Source organism: Bidens hawaiensis, unplaced genomic scaffold (genome assembly GCF_021521415.1).
Source record: "Bidens hawaiensis isolate Kalapana, Puna unplaced genomic scaffold, B.hawaiensis_p1.1 tig00000780_1, whole genome shotgun sequence".
NCBI classification, from domain to species: Eukaryota; Viridiplantae; Streptophyta; class Magnoliopsida; order Asterales; family Asteraceae; genus Bidens; species Bidens hawaiensis.
Window position 1 is genome coordinate 1,881,895 of NW_027491045.1, and position 17,837 is coordinate 1,899,731.

Sequence of the window (17,837 nt, forward strand, 5' to 3'; positions counted from 1 at the left end):
ATCTACTTAACCCTAAGATTATCCTTAATCTGTCGGGGTCATTTAGTGTTTCTTCATTGGCGCCATCCGTGCATTAAGCTAGAACTAATTCTTCTTTTTCTCAGTTTTTTCAAACTTCTGGAAAGATGGTTAAGGTTACTCCGATGCCAAAGCCACCGAGTGACCAAGAAACTCCGGTAACCACAACCCCAGCTACTGGGGGGAACACCGGTGAATACACGATTGTTACGAACACTACCCCGGTTACCCAAGCCGGGGCAAGTGCAGTAAACAATCCCCTCCTGGGATTCATTGATACCCAGTTGGGGAAACAACAGACGAGACTTCCGCGACAAACACCAGAACAAGTTAAAGCTTGGGCGGAAGCACGTCAGAAAGAATTCCAAGCCGAGTTGGACGAACGTTTACGTTCACTCCAACAGGCCAATGACGAATTCGGAAGCACTCGACAACAGCTCAACATGAGCAATGATTGCGAGTATGTGGATGATGAAGATTGGGAAGAATTTGACAGTGACGCAAACCCTCGTCATAAGGCGAAAGGGAAGCGTAAAGAAGCAGACTTCCACTCGAGAAGAAATTTCGAGGAAACCTTCAAACCAAAGAACACGGGGGGGAAACCCACGTGACTTCTCCAAAACTTTCAGACCAACTGTTGCGAATGCGGGAACGTCCAAATTCGCAAGGGACATTGTGGAAGCAATCGCTCCAAAGAGTGCCAAACAGATGTCCAACATAGGCACTTACGATGGCATATCTGACCCGGACGATCACTTGAACAGATTTATAGCGAGAGCAACTGTCAGTAATTGGACGGAACCCACATGGTGTTACATGTTCCAAATGACGCTCGTCGGGGCAGCCAGAGCGTGGTTTGATCGTCTACCGGTCCACCACATCTACGATTGGGCAGACTTCCAGCACAAGTTCAGCCAGCACTTCAGTCAACAAAGAAAATATACTGAAAAGCAATGGACGATCCTCAACTGCATCCGGGAAGAAGACGAATCTTTGCTAGACTTCATCACTCGCTTCAACTCAAAGAAGCTAAGTCTGGGCACTATTAGCGAAGATCTTGTTCGCGCCGCTTTCATCCGAGGCGCTGAGTACCCAGAGCTCATCCGCACGTTGACAGGTAAAGATGGCATGCCATCCACGTGGGATGCCATCATGACGGCAGCTAAACGCTTTGCCGAAATGGAGAAGCAACTGGGTAGAAATCTTCCCCAGAGCACAAACCTCTACACGCAGAGAACAAGAGAAAATAACGTCAGTACCGCCCGACAAAATAAAAAGAGGAAGCTTGGTATTTGGCAGTCAAGGATAAACTTTGACACCTCATCCAGCTCTCGCCCTCTCTTAGGCGGAAGGGACAACATGCACTCGTCGAACCGGAATCCCAGATGGACGCCACTCACCAAAAGCGTCACCGAGATATTTGCCACCGAGAGGCTCCCATGGCCAAGGGCTCCAATAATCCGACAGCGTCAAAACGCTGATCAGAGCAAATCCTGTGAATTCCACGGGACAAAAGACCACACCACTGAGGAATGCACATCCTTGAAGGATGTCGTCGAAACATTCGTCAAAGATGGGAAACTCACACACCTCGTGGCGTCAATCAAGAACGGAGGGAGGAAAGACAACCGGTACAAGGGCAATGGACGGAAGCCCGTCGACATCAGCATTCACATGGTTCACAGCAACATCAGTGGAAGAAAACGACGAACAGAGCCAAGTGCGTGGAAGGAAGCAGAAGTGCGCTTCCCGCGTGTGCCAGGGGGGCCCAACAAAGAAGGCCCCATAGTCATCAAAAGCCAGCTGGGGCACTACATCACCTCCCGCACCCTTGCTGATAATGGCGCTTCCTCAACGGTCATGTATAGGCAGTTCTTCGACAAGCTAGACGACGAAGACAAGGAACGCCTAGAAACAGTTTACGCCTCGATGGAAGGGTTCGACGGCAGCACAAACACCCCCTTGGGTATCCTATCTTTCCCCGTCACTCTCACGGAAGGGAAGTACTCCCGCACAGAAGACGTGGACTTCGTTGTAATGAGGAAGCCACACCACACATACGACATTCTCTTCGGGAGAGATGGGATGGCAAGATTTAATGCCGTGGTGTCTTCGGTCCATGGTATGATGGGATGGCCAACAGCCGAGGGCGTCGCTATGATCACGGGCATTCCCCAGGTATGCATCGCATCTGTCTCATCGAAACCCAAACCGAAATTGGCTAAACCAACCACCTCTGAGCCAGAAGAATGGGCCCTCAATGGCAAATACCCTGACTAGGTCGTTACCATTGGCCCAACGATCACTAATCCCACACGCACCTTACTCAAACGCTTGTTGCAAAAAAACGCCGACATCTTCGCGTGGACACCAGCTGACATGACTGGTGTACTTCGAAGTAAGGCTGAGCATAAGCTCAAGTGTGACCCGGCGTTTGCGCCGGTCATACAAAAGCGTCGCGTAATGGGTGCTGAGCAGGCTAACGCGTGTAGAACCCAAGTCAAGGAACTCCTTGACGCAGGCATCGTACGCGTTAGTAAATATCAAACATGGGTTGCAAATCCCGTCATGGTACCAAAATCCAACAAACAATGGCGCATATGCATAGATTTTAAAGACTTAAACAAAGCATGCCCCAAGGATTGTTACCCGTTACCCGAAATTGACCTTAAGGTAGATTCATTAGCACCGTTTCGCCTTAAATGTTTCCTTGATGCGTATAAAGGGTACCATCAAATCCACATGGCTGTTGATGATCAGGATAAAACCTCATTTCAAATGCCCGATGGCACATTTTGTTACCAAATGATGCCATTTGGACTAAAGAATGTCGGATCCACATACCAACGCCTGAAGGACAAAGAGTTTCATGCCCAAATCGGGAGGAACTTGGAGGTTTACATGGATGACTTGGTCATCAAAAGCCTCGAGCCAGAAGCGATGTTGAAAGACATCGAAGAAACTTTCAACACGCTCAGAAAGATAAACATGAAGCTCAACCCGAGCAAGTGTTCCTTTGGGATGGAAGAAGGGAAGTTATTAGGAGTTATCGTTACTAAAGATGACTTCAAAGCGAACCCTGAAAAGGTCGAAGCCATTATGAAAATGGAATCACCTACAAGACTTTGAATTCATTTATTACTTTGCTGTTCAAACTCAAACCAATTTTAAATTCTCGATCTTTTGAATGCATTGTTTTGTAATAAGTTAAAAGATATATACTCAAAGAGAGATGGTAATAATTGAGCTACATCAATCAACATCAAGTTGGAAAAATGTAACATATCTAGGCAAAGGCTGTTTTTATTTCAGATCGAAGAATACACCGTTTTTAAAGGCAAAATCCCTTGATACAATATTAGCAATCAACCCCCGCCTAATGGGTGGGTCGGGCCTAATCATGTAACAAATGAATGATGAAAATAAGTTCGTGTCAAATATGTTTTAATAAGAAAAAAAGAACATTTGGTTTTAGGTGAATTACGGGTAAATGTATCCGAAAAACATAAACCAAACCATAAAAACAGAAGGCCACAAATAACCTATGGTTCGGTTTAAACATTTCCAAAAACCGAATGTTTTGGCGGTTTGGGTCGGTTTGAGAACCGGTTTTAAACCCAAACTGGTTCGGTTCGGTCTGCCTAAAACCAGTCCCAAACCGGTTTTTTTTACAGCTCTCATAGGTTCTAAATATGTTAGCAAACCAAGCCTTTTCCAATTCTTGATATTGGCCCATTGGTTTAGAGTTAAAAGTTTAAGCCCAAATCAAATTTTTAACCCAAAAATTTCGGTTTCAACCAAAGACCGTACCAAATCGAGCTACAAAACCGTAAACCAAACCACAATGAAACTAAAGACGATCGGTTTTTAAAAACGAGTAAATGAAATTTTCAGGTTTGGTCTGATTGTGGCCCAGAACCGACTCATGCATACCCTTAAGATGTGAATCCATTTATACAATCATGCTCAATTCTTTTTTTTTAATTTCCATAACATATAAAAAAACAGTACATATATATTAACAACAAATAAACTCAAAAGTAAAACAAACATAAACAAAAAACCAAATAATCAAATCATTTGTTGCCAATGTACTCTCAATGAAGCTTGAAGAATGCCATAAGAGGTTCATACACAACTTGTCTAGCATTTGTGGCCATAACAAAATCAGCATGAGCATAAGATTTAATGAACTGAACCGCAATCTTGTCTTGATCATGATGTTTAAGCGTCCTTAACAAACGATTCACATCATTGACATCCGAAAGAGAATCCGCACCACCATGGCTGAGGAAAAGTGGAACACTCTTCGGTATGTTTTCCATGTTGTAAGCCGGTGGTGTGGGCTGCCCATAACGCCTTCTGTTTTCACCCGCGTCTTTATAGTCATACATTCGGATTGTTCCATCTCTTATCACTGTAAAAAGTTTTAAAAAATAAATATCGTTCGTTAACCAATATTTGACGCCAAAATGCGTTAAACACTAACACGAAGCTTACTTTGAGCAATATGCATCATGTTTTTTGTAGAGCTCGGTTGAGGCTCGTGGTCTAGAAAAACATCGACTATCGAAGGCTTCAAGCAACAGTTTTTGCCTACATCCCAACAAAATTTGAGATTTAGTCCTACAAGGCTACAATATTAATGTTTTGGGGACAAAAACAATATCTTATGAGTTAAAAGTAAACTGCTATTTCTGTCCCTTTGGTTTGTCCAAATCTGCGATTTTAGTCCAATAATTTCAAATTTGCAATTTCCGTCCCTGTGGTTTCATTTCACTTGCAATTAAACCAGAATTCAATAACTCCGTTAAGTACGGTCGTGAAACCCAACAGCGTACCCTTCACGTGAGGGGCAGTTTATCCTTTTTCCCCAAATACACCCCAAGTCCCAACCCCTCACGTGAGGGGGGCTTGCGAATTACGACTGGGGTTTATTTGGGGAGAAAAAGGACAAAAATGCCCCTCACGTGAGAGGCACGCTAATGGTTTTAACGATTAGACTTAACGGGGTTAATGAATTCGGGTTTAATTGCAAGTGAAATGAAACCACAGGGACGAAAATCGCAAATTTGAAACTACTGGACTAAAACCACAGATCTGGACAAACCACAGGGACGAAAACCGCAGTTCACTCAAACTTAAAATACCTGTGAACGAATTCAACAAGTTGGTACAATCAACGCCTGGTAGCGCGCAAATTTTCTTGAGAAACTTGGTCACTGCATCCCTGATCACATAAACGAAAAATCACGTTAACAAATAATAGAAAAACGCGCGCCAAAAATGTGACAACTCACGAAATGTTACCCTTTCGGATTGAACTCGTGAAGGCCCAACCATTTCAATTTCTGTTACAATAAAAACAGTTAGATTATGCAATTTGAGTAATTGTATAAAATTGTAAATTAATCTTTACTTCAGCAATGAAGTTTTCAGCAGCGGTTCTGCCTAACGGGGATGTGATCTGGCCCACATAAGCAACGGGACTAAGCAAACCCGCGGACCTCAGCATGCTAACAAGCTCGCCTTTTGAAAGTGCAGTCATTGCAGTCAAAGTTCCCTATACAAATATGCATAGCTTGGTCAAATCTTAAACTTGTTAACAATATATATGGGTAAGAATCTTAAGAGAACCCTTTGAAAATTGAGAACTTTGAGAACCATTTTGAACCACTAAAAAACTTTTAAAAAAATTATAAAACCAAGAAAAAACAAAAAATTTAAAGAAGTAAATAAACCAAAATTCTTATATTTCATCCCGGTTTCATTAAAAAAAACTTCGTATTATACACATGCGTATAATTTCATTTAATCGCTAGTTACGTAATGTACACATATATACATTATCATTTACCTTAAATTGTACATATGTGTATAAAAAAAACATGTATGTACATATAGTATACATATATGTATAAGTTAGCTAAACCGAGACGGATTTTTTTTATGAAATCGGGATGATAAATAAGAATTTTGGTTTTTTACTTCTTTTTATTTTTGCGCTTTTTTTTGTTTTATGATTTTTTTTATTTTTGGGTTTTTTGTGGTCTAAAATGGTTCTCAAATTTCTCAGTTTCAAAATAGTTCTCACATAAAATGTTAAAAGGTTGAACCCGCACCAACGAGTGGCCCACGTAATGCAGTTTCTGGCCTGTTTGACCATGAACATATCGAAATGTAGCTGGAAGATCATTTGCTGATAACTCATCCCATGTCCAATCCCAATATGCCTACAAAGTAACATAAAATTGTTTAGCATAGCATACCTAACATGAGATATAGTGAAAAGACGAAACTAACCTCATCTTCCGGCTTGAGATATTCATGACCACGACTATATTTGGTTCCTCGTGAACTAACGATCCACACATCAAACTCGTTATCAGCTAAAACCAAAGCCAGTGACTGGTCTGGTGGGCTCAACAGCCATGTTATACCATCCTAGTTCATTAGAAACATTAAGGTAAGTTTATAGAATAACTTAAACCTTAATTTAGGGTCAAGTTATTCTACAGAGGGAAACAAAAATGAGAAAGATGAGAAGGATTTTTAGCCACATAAAAAAACCCCTCAAAAAAAATTAAAAATAAATCATAACTCAAAAATTAATAAAAAAACGAAAAAGGTAAAAACACATAAATATTTCCTCCGTCTTTCTCATTCTCATAAAAAAAACACAATGGTAACTGAACAAAGTCATTGTGTCTTTTTGTTTATCATTGTGTTTTTGTTTATTACATTATTGATTGTGTATTTTTTTCTTTAACATTGTGTCTTTTTTTCTTTATATTGTGTCAACATTGTGCTATATTTTGTTCGGAATTGTGTTATATTTTGCGATCTATTGTGTCTTTTTTAGTTATAATTGTGTCTTTTGTTCATTTTCGTCATTGTGTCTTTGATCTCGGCATTGTGTCTTTTCGTCAAAATTTTTTATTTTTTTTGTATTTTTTTTAAACGGGAATGATGACGGAAACATTTTCGCTTTTTAGTTTTTTCGTTTTTTATTTATATTTTGAGTTATGATTTTTTTATTATTTTTTTAATTTACTTTTAAAAGGGGTTTTTTGTGTGGTCATAAATCCTTCTCACACTTCTCATTTTTGTCTACCTTTATATTTTAACTTTGCCCCATTAATATATACATGAGTGTAAATATGTAAGACACTAACCATCAGAAGACCATGTTGCAAAAGAACCGGGACCCGATTGCCTTTCTTGCCACCCGCGCGTCCTAATGGTATTCTTTGTATGCTTAGGACATAACCATCTTTTGTTTTTACCTTATGTTCTTCACAAGGGTAGCCACGTGGCGTCACCATTGACTCGCAAATGCCATCGGCATTAGAAGCTGCAACAACCGCGGTTGTTTCGTTCCTAGAGAAGCGCGGTCGGTTAGCTAAAGCTAATGAACAAAACAGAATTAAAACATTTGTAATTGTGAATATTAATCTGTTGGCCATTTTAGATGGTTTTGTTGCATGTGACTAAAAGTATATCAATCTTGCATATTATTATAGGGAGGAAAGATTAATGCAAACAAATTTGAGTATATGTGAATATAAAATTTAAAAAGACAAAAAGATAATCTTAGACCTCTATGATTGTATGCAATCAAAGGATTCTAATTAAGTCTTGTTGCTAGAGTTATTTGTAGGATGAATCAATGTTCATGTTTTTAACTTTTTGGACAATGGTTATAATTTTTGTCTTGCATATTTAACTCCTAAGAAACATATAAAAGCATGAATCCAAAAGTTTGGATGATATTTAAGCCACATGAGAAAAAATTAAGATTCTTGATTTCATCTTGTTCTTAGTTCTAAATCATCTAAAAATATGTTTTCCGAATAGTTGAATTTTCGCTAAGGTAACCTCAAGGGACTTCGAAACCTTCCGCGCATTATATAGTGAAAAATTTACCTAGATTTGTGCTGGATTTTTATTGTTTATGCCTCTTTCTTGGATGAATTGAGAAATCTCACCAACTTGTTCACTTATTGCATTTACATGCATCTTTTACTTACTTTGCCTTTTCGGTACAGGTTCCAGTACCGGTTTCATTGAACTTTTGCCTACGATACCAGTACCGAACCAAGCATTTTCGGTACAGGTACCAAGTTTTTAGAATATTCGGGATCAAGAAATTTGAGTACAGTACCGAGCTCATTCATACTAATTCATACTAGACACTACCACCATGGTAGAGGTATCGAAAAAATCCGAATCCAAAACATACAAATGAAAAAACCCAAAAACCAAATAATCAATGAAAAGATGTGAATGCAATTATGTAAAACAATCACCAAAAATCAAATTGAAGAATACAATTTTCACCCTTGAAGTATACATATTCCCAAATTCCAACCCAAACGTTTTAAACATGTCTCAACAACCCCCTCAAGATATTAAACTTTCCATTCTCACCCTCACACTTCAAAATATTTCAAGGATCTCCGTAATCGAACGACCACAGACCGGACACACCTCTTGCTTCGACCACATCGCTCTAGCACACACCCTACAATACGTATGCCCACATGGAATCAACGCCGCACCTTTGCACCTATCACTACACAAACAACACACGTCACTGACTACTCCACTGTCTTCCACTTCAAACAATCTAACTATTGTTTTCATCGGCGTGGGTTTCCTACGGTCAGCCGCCAATGCCATTGCAAGGCTCATTGTAGTGTCATTGCCGGTGGTTGGAGACTGATTATTATTACATATCATTAATGGTTGTTCTCCGGTACTTTCGAGGACATACTTGGAAGATGAAGAACCGCAACAACCTAGGATGGACGTGGTTGGTTTGAGTTGTTTAAGGTGTTGTTTAAGGTTGGTCCATAACGGCCAATGACGCGGGTTGGTGGGCTTCATGTTTTGAGGTTGAAGATGATATTATGATATAATGATAATATAGAATGTAAGGTGTCATGCAATAGTGGAATAGAGCATGGTTGATAGTGAAGAAAGTGGAGTGTGAATGAAAGCTGGAGGTAGAATTTTTGTACAAAATGTTGAATGTTTTATTAGATGCAAAATGTTGACTGTTTGAATGGGAGTCTAATTAAGGTTTTATCAAACGATGAAGATTGGAGATAATTAAAATGACAAAATAAGGAGCTGATTATAACCATAAGCTTTATAATGATCAGAACTCAAAAACTGAAACTACATTTATATAATTTATTGATAGTTTAAGAGAGATTATATGATTAACTTTTATAAGAATAAGAAAATATTGATAGTTTAAGAGAGACAATATGATAATTTTTAAAATTTACAAATATCAACTAATGATTTTTTGGGATCTTAGCTGAGTGATAGGAAGACTTGGATTCTATAATGGAGACCCAAGTTCGATCACTACTTGTCATTTTTTATGAATATTGGTAATAAAGGATTTGAGCTATACCTTGCAAGATTGTTAATTTGAATCCCGGGCCCACCCGGGTTTACGTCCCACTGCGTGTTACGCAGAGAGTTTTGCTCTTGTGGCGGCACAACGACAGTCAAGTGGCAGTCTGTGATATGTTTCACGGGAGAATGCCCATGCCAACATAGTCTGGTCAGAGCGGAGCAACGGGTCTCTCTAGATTGGAGAGTGCAATGACCTAAACACACAAAAAAGTCGTCATTTTAAAAAAACACTAATGATGTTTGAGCCTTGGGGTCGGTGGGTCCCACATGTGGTAAGTAGCACTCAATACTACACAGTTCATTAAAATGATAGTTCAAACCTTGTGTGTCGTCATTCAGAAAAGTTGATGATGTTTTGATTTTGTGAATAAATTAACATGTTATTCGTGAAAGGAGAAAAAAATCGATATTTTGTTCCATAACTACAACGGAATTTTCTTTCACAATTGTGTAATCAAATAATATCTCCTTTTCAAACTCAAAACCACTCCATATGGCAAACATCATATTCCAAAAACGGGCATAAAGAAAACAAATGCCAAGTACCGCTTCAACCTCCACGGTGCAGAATTTGCATAGTGTTGATAGAATGGTAATACCATGTGAATAAAATTTAACGCAAAAGGAATACGATTTTACAATGAACGCCAGATAAAACCAGAGGCGGACTCACATTATGAATTTGCAGGAGGTCTGTTTTGATAAAGAAGATGAAAGAGTTTAGAAAAGTCAATTCCTTTTACTATTCTTTTGAAGTCCATGTACTGTGTACTAATGTACTAAAAGTAGTTTTTAATTAGAAAATTATCACTTTTAAGTTCAAACGTATTGGGTGTATATCCACATTTTATAAATTACGAAAACTTTTGTTTTTGGGCAGATTACTATTTATAATTAATATATAATAGTTGTAAAATTAAAACTAATCATTTAGCTTTTATTTAACACTTATTAGTATAATTAACTTTCACTATATATTTTCTTATTTTACAAAATTCCAACTATACGGTGGTGACGTTCTTATCTTTATTATTGTACATTTCAATATTTGGTTTGTTTACATCGTTTTCCTTTTTCATTAACTATATAATATATCAACATATATAAAATGCAAAACTATACTGAAGAAACACTAGATGACCCCGGCAGATTAAGGATAATCTGGGGATTAAGTAGATGTTTTCCACGAGGGTTAGGTCCAGCAAAGATGGTTATTCTTCTCAACCTGCAAAACAGACACAGTGAGCTCGTCACTGAGAATGGGGGGTTCCTTCTTGTGACCACCCTCCGGCGTGAGAATCAGACTAGATTGCTCTGAATATAAGTGTATATAGAGAGAAATAGCTAGAGAGAAGATAAGATCCTGATACCGTTCCAAGGTGTTGGAGTATTTATAGCCGAAGGTAGGTTTCCAAGCAGGTACGGCCAGCTGTATAATATTCCTTTTCCACCAACTACGGGCTATGTTCGTGCCACGATGGGAGTTGGTGGGTAGGCAGCGGCTGATAGTGACATTTTGTACTGGAGCGTGCTGCTCCTCGTACTATTGTAGGTGAGCTGTCACCCTGTGATTGGTTCATGGGTTGCTTTTGCCAGATCTTGTCTATTTGTCCATACCTTGGTAGGTATAGTACAAAAGATCTTCTAGAAGCGTACGGACTGGCTCTTTTGAGCGGGAATATTCCCGCCCTGCTCATTCCTTCTTCAGGTGACATTACTAAAGTATAAGAGTTAGTGCCTTATACGTGTAGCCTTACTGTTAGTGCGGGTAGCCCTCCTTCTTGGCTTGTATCTGCAGCTGCGGGAACAGGCAGGGTACTTTACCAAGGGAGGCTTTCCTGCGGGAACAGCTGGCTTACTGCGTGTAAGGTCTTCATCTCTCTGGGCATGGTGGGTCCTGCGGATCCAGTTGGTCTTTGCGCAAACGTCCCTCTTCAAGGTGAGTCTTGCGGGTCCAACATGGCTTTGCTGGGACCTACCTCTTCAAGTCCCCCCAGTCCATTGTTCTTCTCATGAATTGTTAATGAGGGGAACTTTTGGACTTTAAGCAAGGGGTTTTGAAAAGGGTTTTTCGTTTTTTAAGGTTTTCCATGGGGATTCTTCCCGCAGTTTTTCTAATGTCACTTGCAGAAATTCCCGACTTTTCTGCCTGATCTTTGGGTATGATGCGGGTAGGTGTGTAACCTCCTCGCAAGTCGGGAGCGTTGAGTTTCACTTGTGTAGATTCTCCACGAGGTTTTGGTAGTTTGACATAGTGATCAGTTATGTTAAACAACCAATTCCACCTTGAAGCTTCAAACAATCTAGTTCTCAACGTTCCCGCCATGCGGGGGTGCTATTTCTCTTTCCGCAAGCATGGCCCATAAGATCCTTCTTGGTTTCAATTCCCTGCAGGTGCTAAGTATGTGAAGGGTTTCGCCTTGACACTGTACCCGCACTTGTCTTACGGTTTCTTGTTTTCCAAGGTAAGGGGGGTATATTCCCTCTTATTTTTGAATCTTTTTGAATCTTTTTGGAATTCGGAGAGTTGGTGAAAGGATAAGGACAGTCCAAACGGTTGAAGAGACGTTGGCGTCTTCTGACGGTTTCAGGACGTGCAGGAAGTTATGACGACGTGACAGCATGTGGTCAATCAGGACGCTTTTTCAGGCGCGTGGGCGCGAGTTTCATGTCAGGCGCCATTCCGACACCTGTTGCCAGCTTGCTTTATCCACACGTGTCGCCGTTTCATTGCACCTGCGCTCTCTCTCTCCTCCGCATTAAATTCATCGCATTCATTGCGATGAGTATATAAGGGGGGAGAGGGTGTATCTCATCCCATACCTTCACTTCACTCTTCTTTTCCTTTTAAGCGATTTCCGGCGAATACTCATCTTTTCCGGCGAGCATTCTCCTGAAACCGCTTTCTTTAACATTTAAAAAATGTCTTCTACTCATGATCCTGAGGTTAACGTCGAAGAGTCTGACGTTTACCTCGAGAACCCGACGTCTACGTCCGATAAGGACGATAAGAGCACTGCTAGCGAGTGCCAGTGTACTCTTTCTGTCGATGTATACCATTACATCTTCAAGAAGTTCATGCTGGAGCCGTATGAGCCAGAGTTTCCGGAGCCCAACCAGACGGTGTACGATTCCCCTAAGGGCAAGATAGGGGTTTACGCTTCGTTCTTCATATATGGGAATCTAAGATTCCCATTAACGAAGTTCGTATACCGTGTTTTGGAGAAACACGATGTGCATTTGACGGAGGTGCACCCAATGGCGATTGCTAAAGTTCGCCATTTCGAATGGGTGTGCCGTATTTTGGACATCGAGCCCCGCGTCGACCGTCTGATGACCTTCTACACCTGGAGGTGCATCCAGGGTTGGTATACCCTTGTTACTCGGATCAAGGGGTTGAAGATCTGCGCTACTGAGCGTAGTCTTCGTTCTTGGAAGTGGGAGTTTTTCTACCTCTCCGCTCGCGTCGTCCCCATCGCGATGACATTCAAGAATGGGAGGGCACTCCCTAACCTTCACGCCTCCAATTACCAGGAGACGGAATGGTTCGCCCGAATCTACCTTAAGGTCAATTTCGGGTAACGGGTAACAATCCTTGGGGCATGCTTTGTTTAGGTCTTTAAAATCTATGCACATGCGCCATTGTTTGTTGGATTTCGGTACCATGACGGGATTTGCAACCCATGTTTGATATTTACTAACGCGTACGATGCCTGCGTCAAGGAGTTCCTTGACTTGGGTTCTACACGCGTTAGCCTGTTCCGCACCCATTACGCGACGCTTTTGTATGACCGGCGTAAAAGCCGGGTCACACTTGAGCTTATGTTCCGCCTTACTTTGGGGTACACCAGTCATGTCAGCTGGTGTCCACGCGAAGATGTCAGCATTTTTTTGCAATAAGCGTTTGAGTAAGGTGCGCGTGGGATTAGTGATCGTTGGGCCAATGGTAACGGCCTGGTCAGGGTACTTGCCATTGAAGGCCCATTCTTCTGGCTCGGTAATGGTTTGTTTAGCCATCTTTGGTTTGGGTTTAGATGAGACAGATGCGATGCATACCTGGGAAATACCCGTGATCATCGCGACACCCTCAGCTGTTGGCCATCCCATCATCCCATGGACCGAAGACACCACGACATTAAATCTTGCCATCCCATCTCTCCCGAAGAGAATGTCGTATGTGTGGTGTGGCTTCCTCATTACAACGAAGTCCACGTCTTCTGTGCGGGAGTACTTCCCGTCCGTGAGAGTGACGGGGAAGGATAGGATACCCAATGGGGTGTTTGTGCTGCCATCGAACCCTTCCATCAAGGCGTAAACTGTTTCTAGGCGTTCTTTGTCTTCGTCGTCTAGCTTGTCGAAGAACTGCCTGTACATGACCGTTGACGAAGCGCCGTTATCAGCAAGAGTGCGGGAGGTGATGTAGTGCCCCAGCTGGCTTTTGATGACTATGGGGCCTTCTTTGTTGGGCCCTCCTGGCACACGCGGGAAGCGCACTTCAGCTTCCTTCCACGCACTTGGCTCTGTTGTTCGTCGTTTTCTTCCTCTGACGTTGCCATGAACCATGTGAATGCTGATGTCGACGGACTTTCGTCCATTGCCTTTGTACCGATTGCCATTCCTCCCTCCGTTCTTGATTGAAGCCACGAGGTGTGTGAGTTTCCCATCTTTGACGAATGTTTCGACGATATCCTTCAAAGATGTGCATTCCTCCGTGGTGTGGCCTTTGGTCCCGTGGAAGTCACAGGATTTGCTCTGATCAGCGTTATGACGCTGTCAGATTATTGGAGCCTTTGGCCATGGGAGTTTCTCGGTGGCAAATATCTCGGTGACGCTTTTGGTGAGTGGCGTCCATCTGGGATTCCGGTTCGACGGGTGCGTGTTGTCCCTTCCGCCTAAGAGAGGGCGAGAGCTGGATGAGGTGTCGAAGTTTATCCTTGACTGCCAAATACCAAGCTTCCTCTTCTTATTTTGTCGGGCAGTACGGACGTTATTTTCTCTTGTTCTCTGCGTGTAGAGGTTTGTGCTCTGAGGAAGATTTCTACCCAGTTGCTTCTTCGTCTCGGCGAAGCGTTTAGCTGCCGTCATGATGGCATCCCACGTGGATGGCATGCCATCTTTACCCGTCAACGTGCGGATGAGTTCTGGGTACTCAGGGCCCTGGATGAAAGCGGCGCGAACAAGATCTTCGCTAATGGTGCCCAGACTTAGCTTCTTTGAGTTGAAGCGAGTGATGAAGTCTAGCAAAGATTCGTCTTCCTCTCGGACGCAGTTGAGGATCGTCCACTGCTCTTCAGTATATTTTCTTTGTTGACTGAAGTGCTGGCTGAACTTGTGCTGGAAGTCTGCCCAATCATAGATGTGGTGGACCGGTAGACGATCAAACCACGCTCTGGCTGCCCCGACGAGCGTCATTTGGAACATGTAACACCACGTGGGTTCCGTCCAATTACTGACGGTTGCCCCCGCTATAAATCTATTCAGGTGATCGTCCGGGTCAGATATGCCATCGTAAGTGCCTATGTTGGACATCTGTTTGGCACTCTTTGGAGCGATTGCTTCCGCAATGTCCCTTGCGAATTTGGACGTTCCCGCATTCGCAACAGTTGGTCTGAAAGTTTTGGAGAAGTCACGTGGGTTTCCCCCCGTGTTCTTTGGTTTGAAGGTTTTCTCGAAATTTCTCTTCGAGTGGAAGTCTTCTTTACGCTTCCCTTTCGCCTTATGACGAGGGTTTGCGTCACTGTCAGATTCTTCCCAATCTTCATCATCCACATACTCGCAATCATTGCTCATGTTGAGCTGTTGTCGAATGCTTCCGAATTCGTCATTGGCCTGTTGGAGTGAACGTAAACGTTCATCCAACTCGGCTTGGAATTCTTTCTGACGTGCTTCCGCCCAAGCTTTAACTTGTTCTAGTGTTTGGCGAGGAAGCCTCGTCTGTTGTTTCTCCAACTGGGTATCAATGAATCCCAGGGGAGGATTGTTTACTGCACTTTCCCCGGCTTGGGTAACCGGGGTAGTGTTCGTAAAAATCATGTATTCACTGGTGTTCCCCCCAGTAGCTGGGGTTGTGGTTACCGGAGTTTCTTGGTCACTCGGTGGCCTTGGCGTTGGAGTAACCTTAACCATCTCTCCAGAAGTTTGAAAAACTGAGAAAAAGAATTAGTTCTAGCTTAATGCACGGATGGCGCCAATGAAGAAACACTAGATGACCCCGGCAGATTAAGGATAATCTGGGGGTTAAGTAGATGTTTCCCACGAGGGTTAGGTCCAGCAAAAATGGTTATTCTTCTCGACCTGCAAAACAGACACCGTGAGCTTGTCACTGAGAAGGGGGGGGGGGGGGGGTTCCTCCTTGTGACCACCCTCCGGCGTGAGAATCAGACTAGATTGCTCTGAATATAAGTGTATATAGAGAGAAATAGCTAGAGAGAAGATAAGATCCTGATACCGTTCCAAGGTGTTGGAGTATTTATAGCCGAAGGTAGGTTTCCAAGCAGGTACGACCAACTGTATAATATTCCTTTTCCACCAACTACGGGCTATGTTCGTGCCACGATGGGAGTTGGTGGGTAGACAACGGCTGATAGTGACATTTTGTACTGGAGCGTGCTGCTCCTCGTACTATTGTCGGTGAGCTGTCACCCTGTGATTGGTTCATGGGTTGCTTTTGCCAGATCTTGTCTATTTGTCCATACCTTGGTAGGTATAGTACAAAAGATCTTCTAGAAGCGTACGGACTGGCTCTTTTGGGCGGGAATATTCCCGCCCTGCTCATTCCTTCTTCAGGTGACATTACTGAAGTATAAGAGTTAGTGCCTTATGCGTGTAGCCTTACCGTTAGTGCGAGTAGCCCTCCTTCTTGGCTTGTATCTGCAGCTGCGGGAACAGGCAGGGTACTTTACCAAGGGAGGCTTTCCTGCGGGAACAGCTGGCTTACTGCGTGTAAGGTTTTCATCTCTCTGAGCATGGTGGGTCCTGCGGATCCAGTTGGTCTTTGCGCAGACGTCCCTCTTTAAGGTGAGTCTTGCGGGTCCAACATGGCTTTGCTGGGACCTACCTCTTCGTATACAGAACAATTTATAAATATTGTAAGTTAGTTATACATTTGTAATAACGTTTAATGTACTTATGTTGATTATATATGACTTTACTTGCATTTGAACCCGTGCATTATACTTTTGAACCCGTGTATTACACTGGATTTTTCAAATGATTTTATATAACTTTTTTGCTTATCTTATTTTATATGATCGACCCGGACCGAATAGGACCGGAAAAATATTATATGGAGAATGAAGATAAGTAAATGACCTTTAAATATTTCTGCCCCTCATGAAAAAAAATTTATGGGTCTGCCACCGGATAAAACACGCGAACTTAACTCAACATATTGTCTGAGTATACTTCATACAAAGTCCGCTGTCAAATCTACCCTTAAATGGTGGGATACATTCATCATTAAAACGGATTCAATTCTTGACTTTCTTGTACACCATTTTTCATATTTGCAAAAGCATGTTTATAAAAGCTATAGTTTCTATAGAATATTAAATTAATGAAAATAAGTTGTATTATAAATATGTTAAATGTATTTATTTACAAATAAAATCAAAACGCATTCAAAGGAAAAGTTATGTGACAGAAAAGACATGTAAAACAACGAATGTGAAGACATGGCGGTCAATAAATAACTTATGAAATTGGAAATTTAGATTTGAATAATCTTATCGTCGATAATAATACGTGCTTACACTTTGATCAATAATAACACAAACTTTTATTTTTGTTACCAAAAACAATCCTGCTAACATAATCATACTAATAGATTTATACTTGATTTTGGTCATTTTACCTAGAGTTAGTTAACAGAAAGATTAACAAAGGTTAGTGTTAGAACCCAAACTGGATACAAAACCAAAACCACCAACCTCAAATTGTTTACTTTAAAACCTTGGTACCTAAATGCGTTACTTAACCCAAACTAGAGGTGTAAACCACCCGAGCTCAAACTCGAATAGGCTCGAGTTTGGATCATTTTGACTTATGAAAGCCCAAGCTCAACTCATTTCAAGCACTTTTCCTAAAGGTCAAACTCAACTTGTGAGTTTCTTTTCAAGCTATAGCTCAGCTCATGAGTTTATTTTCAAGCTAGGTCTCAGCTCGAGTTCGTCTCTTGTATATTATTTAACTTATACTAACTTTTAATCTTATTTATATATATATATTTTTTTTTGAGAAAAACCTTAATTGAACCTAAGCTTGGCTCGGGCTCATGTAATACCTTAAACGACCCAAAGCTCGACTCAAGCTTGGCTGTGTATTATGAAATCAATACATCAAAGTTCAAAAGAGGTAAAACTTAAAAATACATAAGGCTCGAGCTCGAA

At 41.6% G+C, this 17,837-nt stretch overlaps 2 protein-coding genes across 2 annotated transcripts; both read right to left on the minus strand.

Annotated features, from left to right (window-relative positions):
- Nucleotides 1-4,071: 4,071 nt before the first annotated feature.
- LOC143536682 (triacylglycerol lipase 2-like) lies at nucleotides 4,072-7,712 on the minus strand. The gene is made up of 8 exons (XM_077030621.1): nucleotides 7,194-7,712; nucleotides 6,322-6,462; nucleotides 6,141-6,251; nucleotides 5,438-5,581; nucleotides 5,329-5,369; nucleotides 5,169-5,248; nucleotides 4,519-4,614; nucleotides 4,072-4,435 (listed from the first exon to the last, which is right to left on the minus strand). Exons 1-8 carry the CDS (start codon nucleotides 7,482-7,484, stop codon nucleotides 4,116-4,118), a joined length of 1,224 nt encoding a protein of 407 aa, XP_076886736.1. The 5' UTR covers nucleotides 7,485-7,712; the 3' UTR covers nucleotides 4,072-4,115.
- Nucleotides 7,713-8,457: 745 nt separating this feature from the next.
- LOC143535513 (uncharacterized) lies at nucleotides 8,458-8,907 on the minus strand. The gene has a single exon (XM_077029742.1). It carries the CDS (start codon nucleotides 8,905-8,907, stop codon nucleotides 8,458-8,460), a length of 450 nt encoding a protein of 149 aa, XP_076885857.1.
- Nucleotides 8,908-17,837: the final 8,930 nt, after the last annotated feature.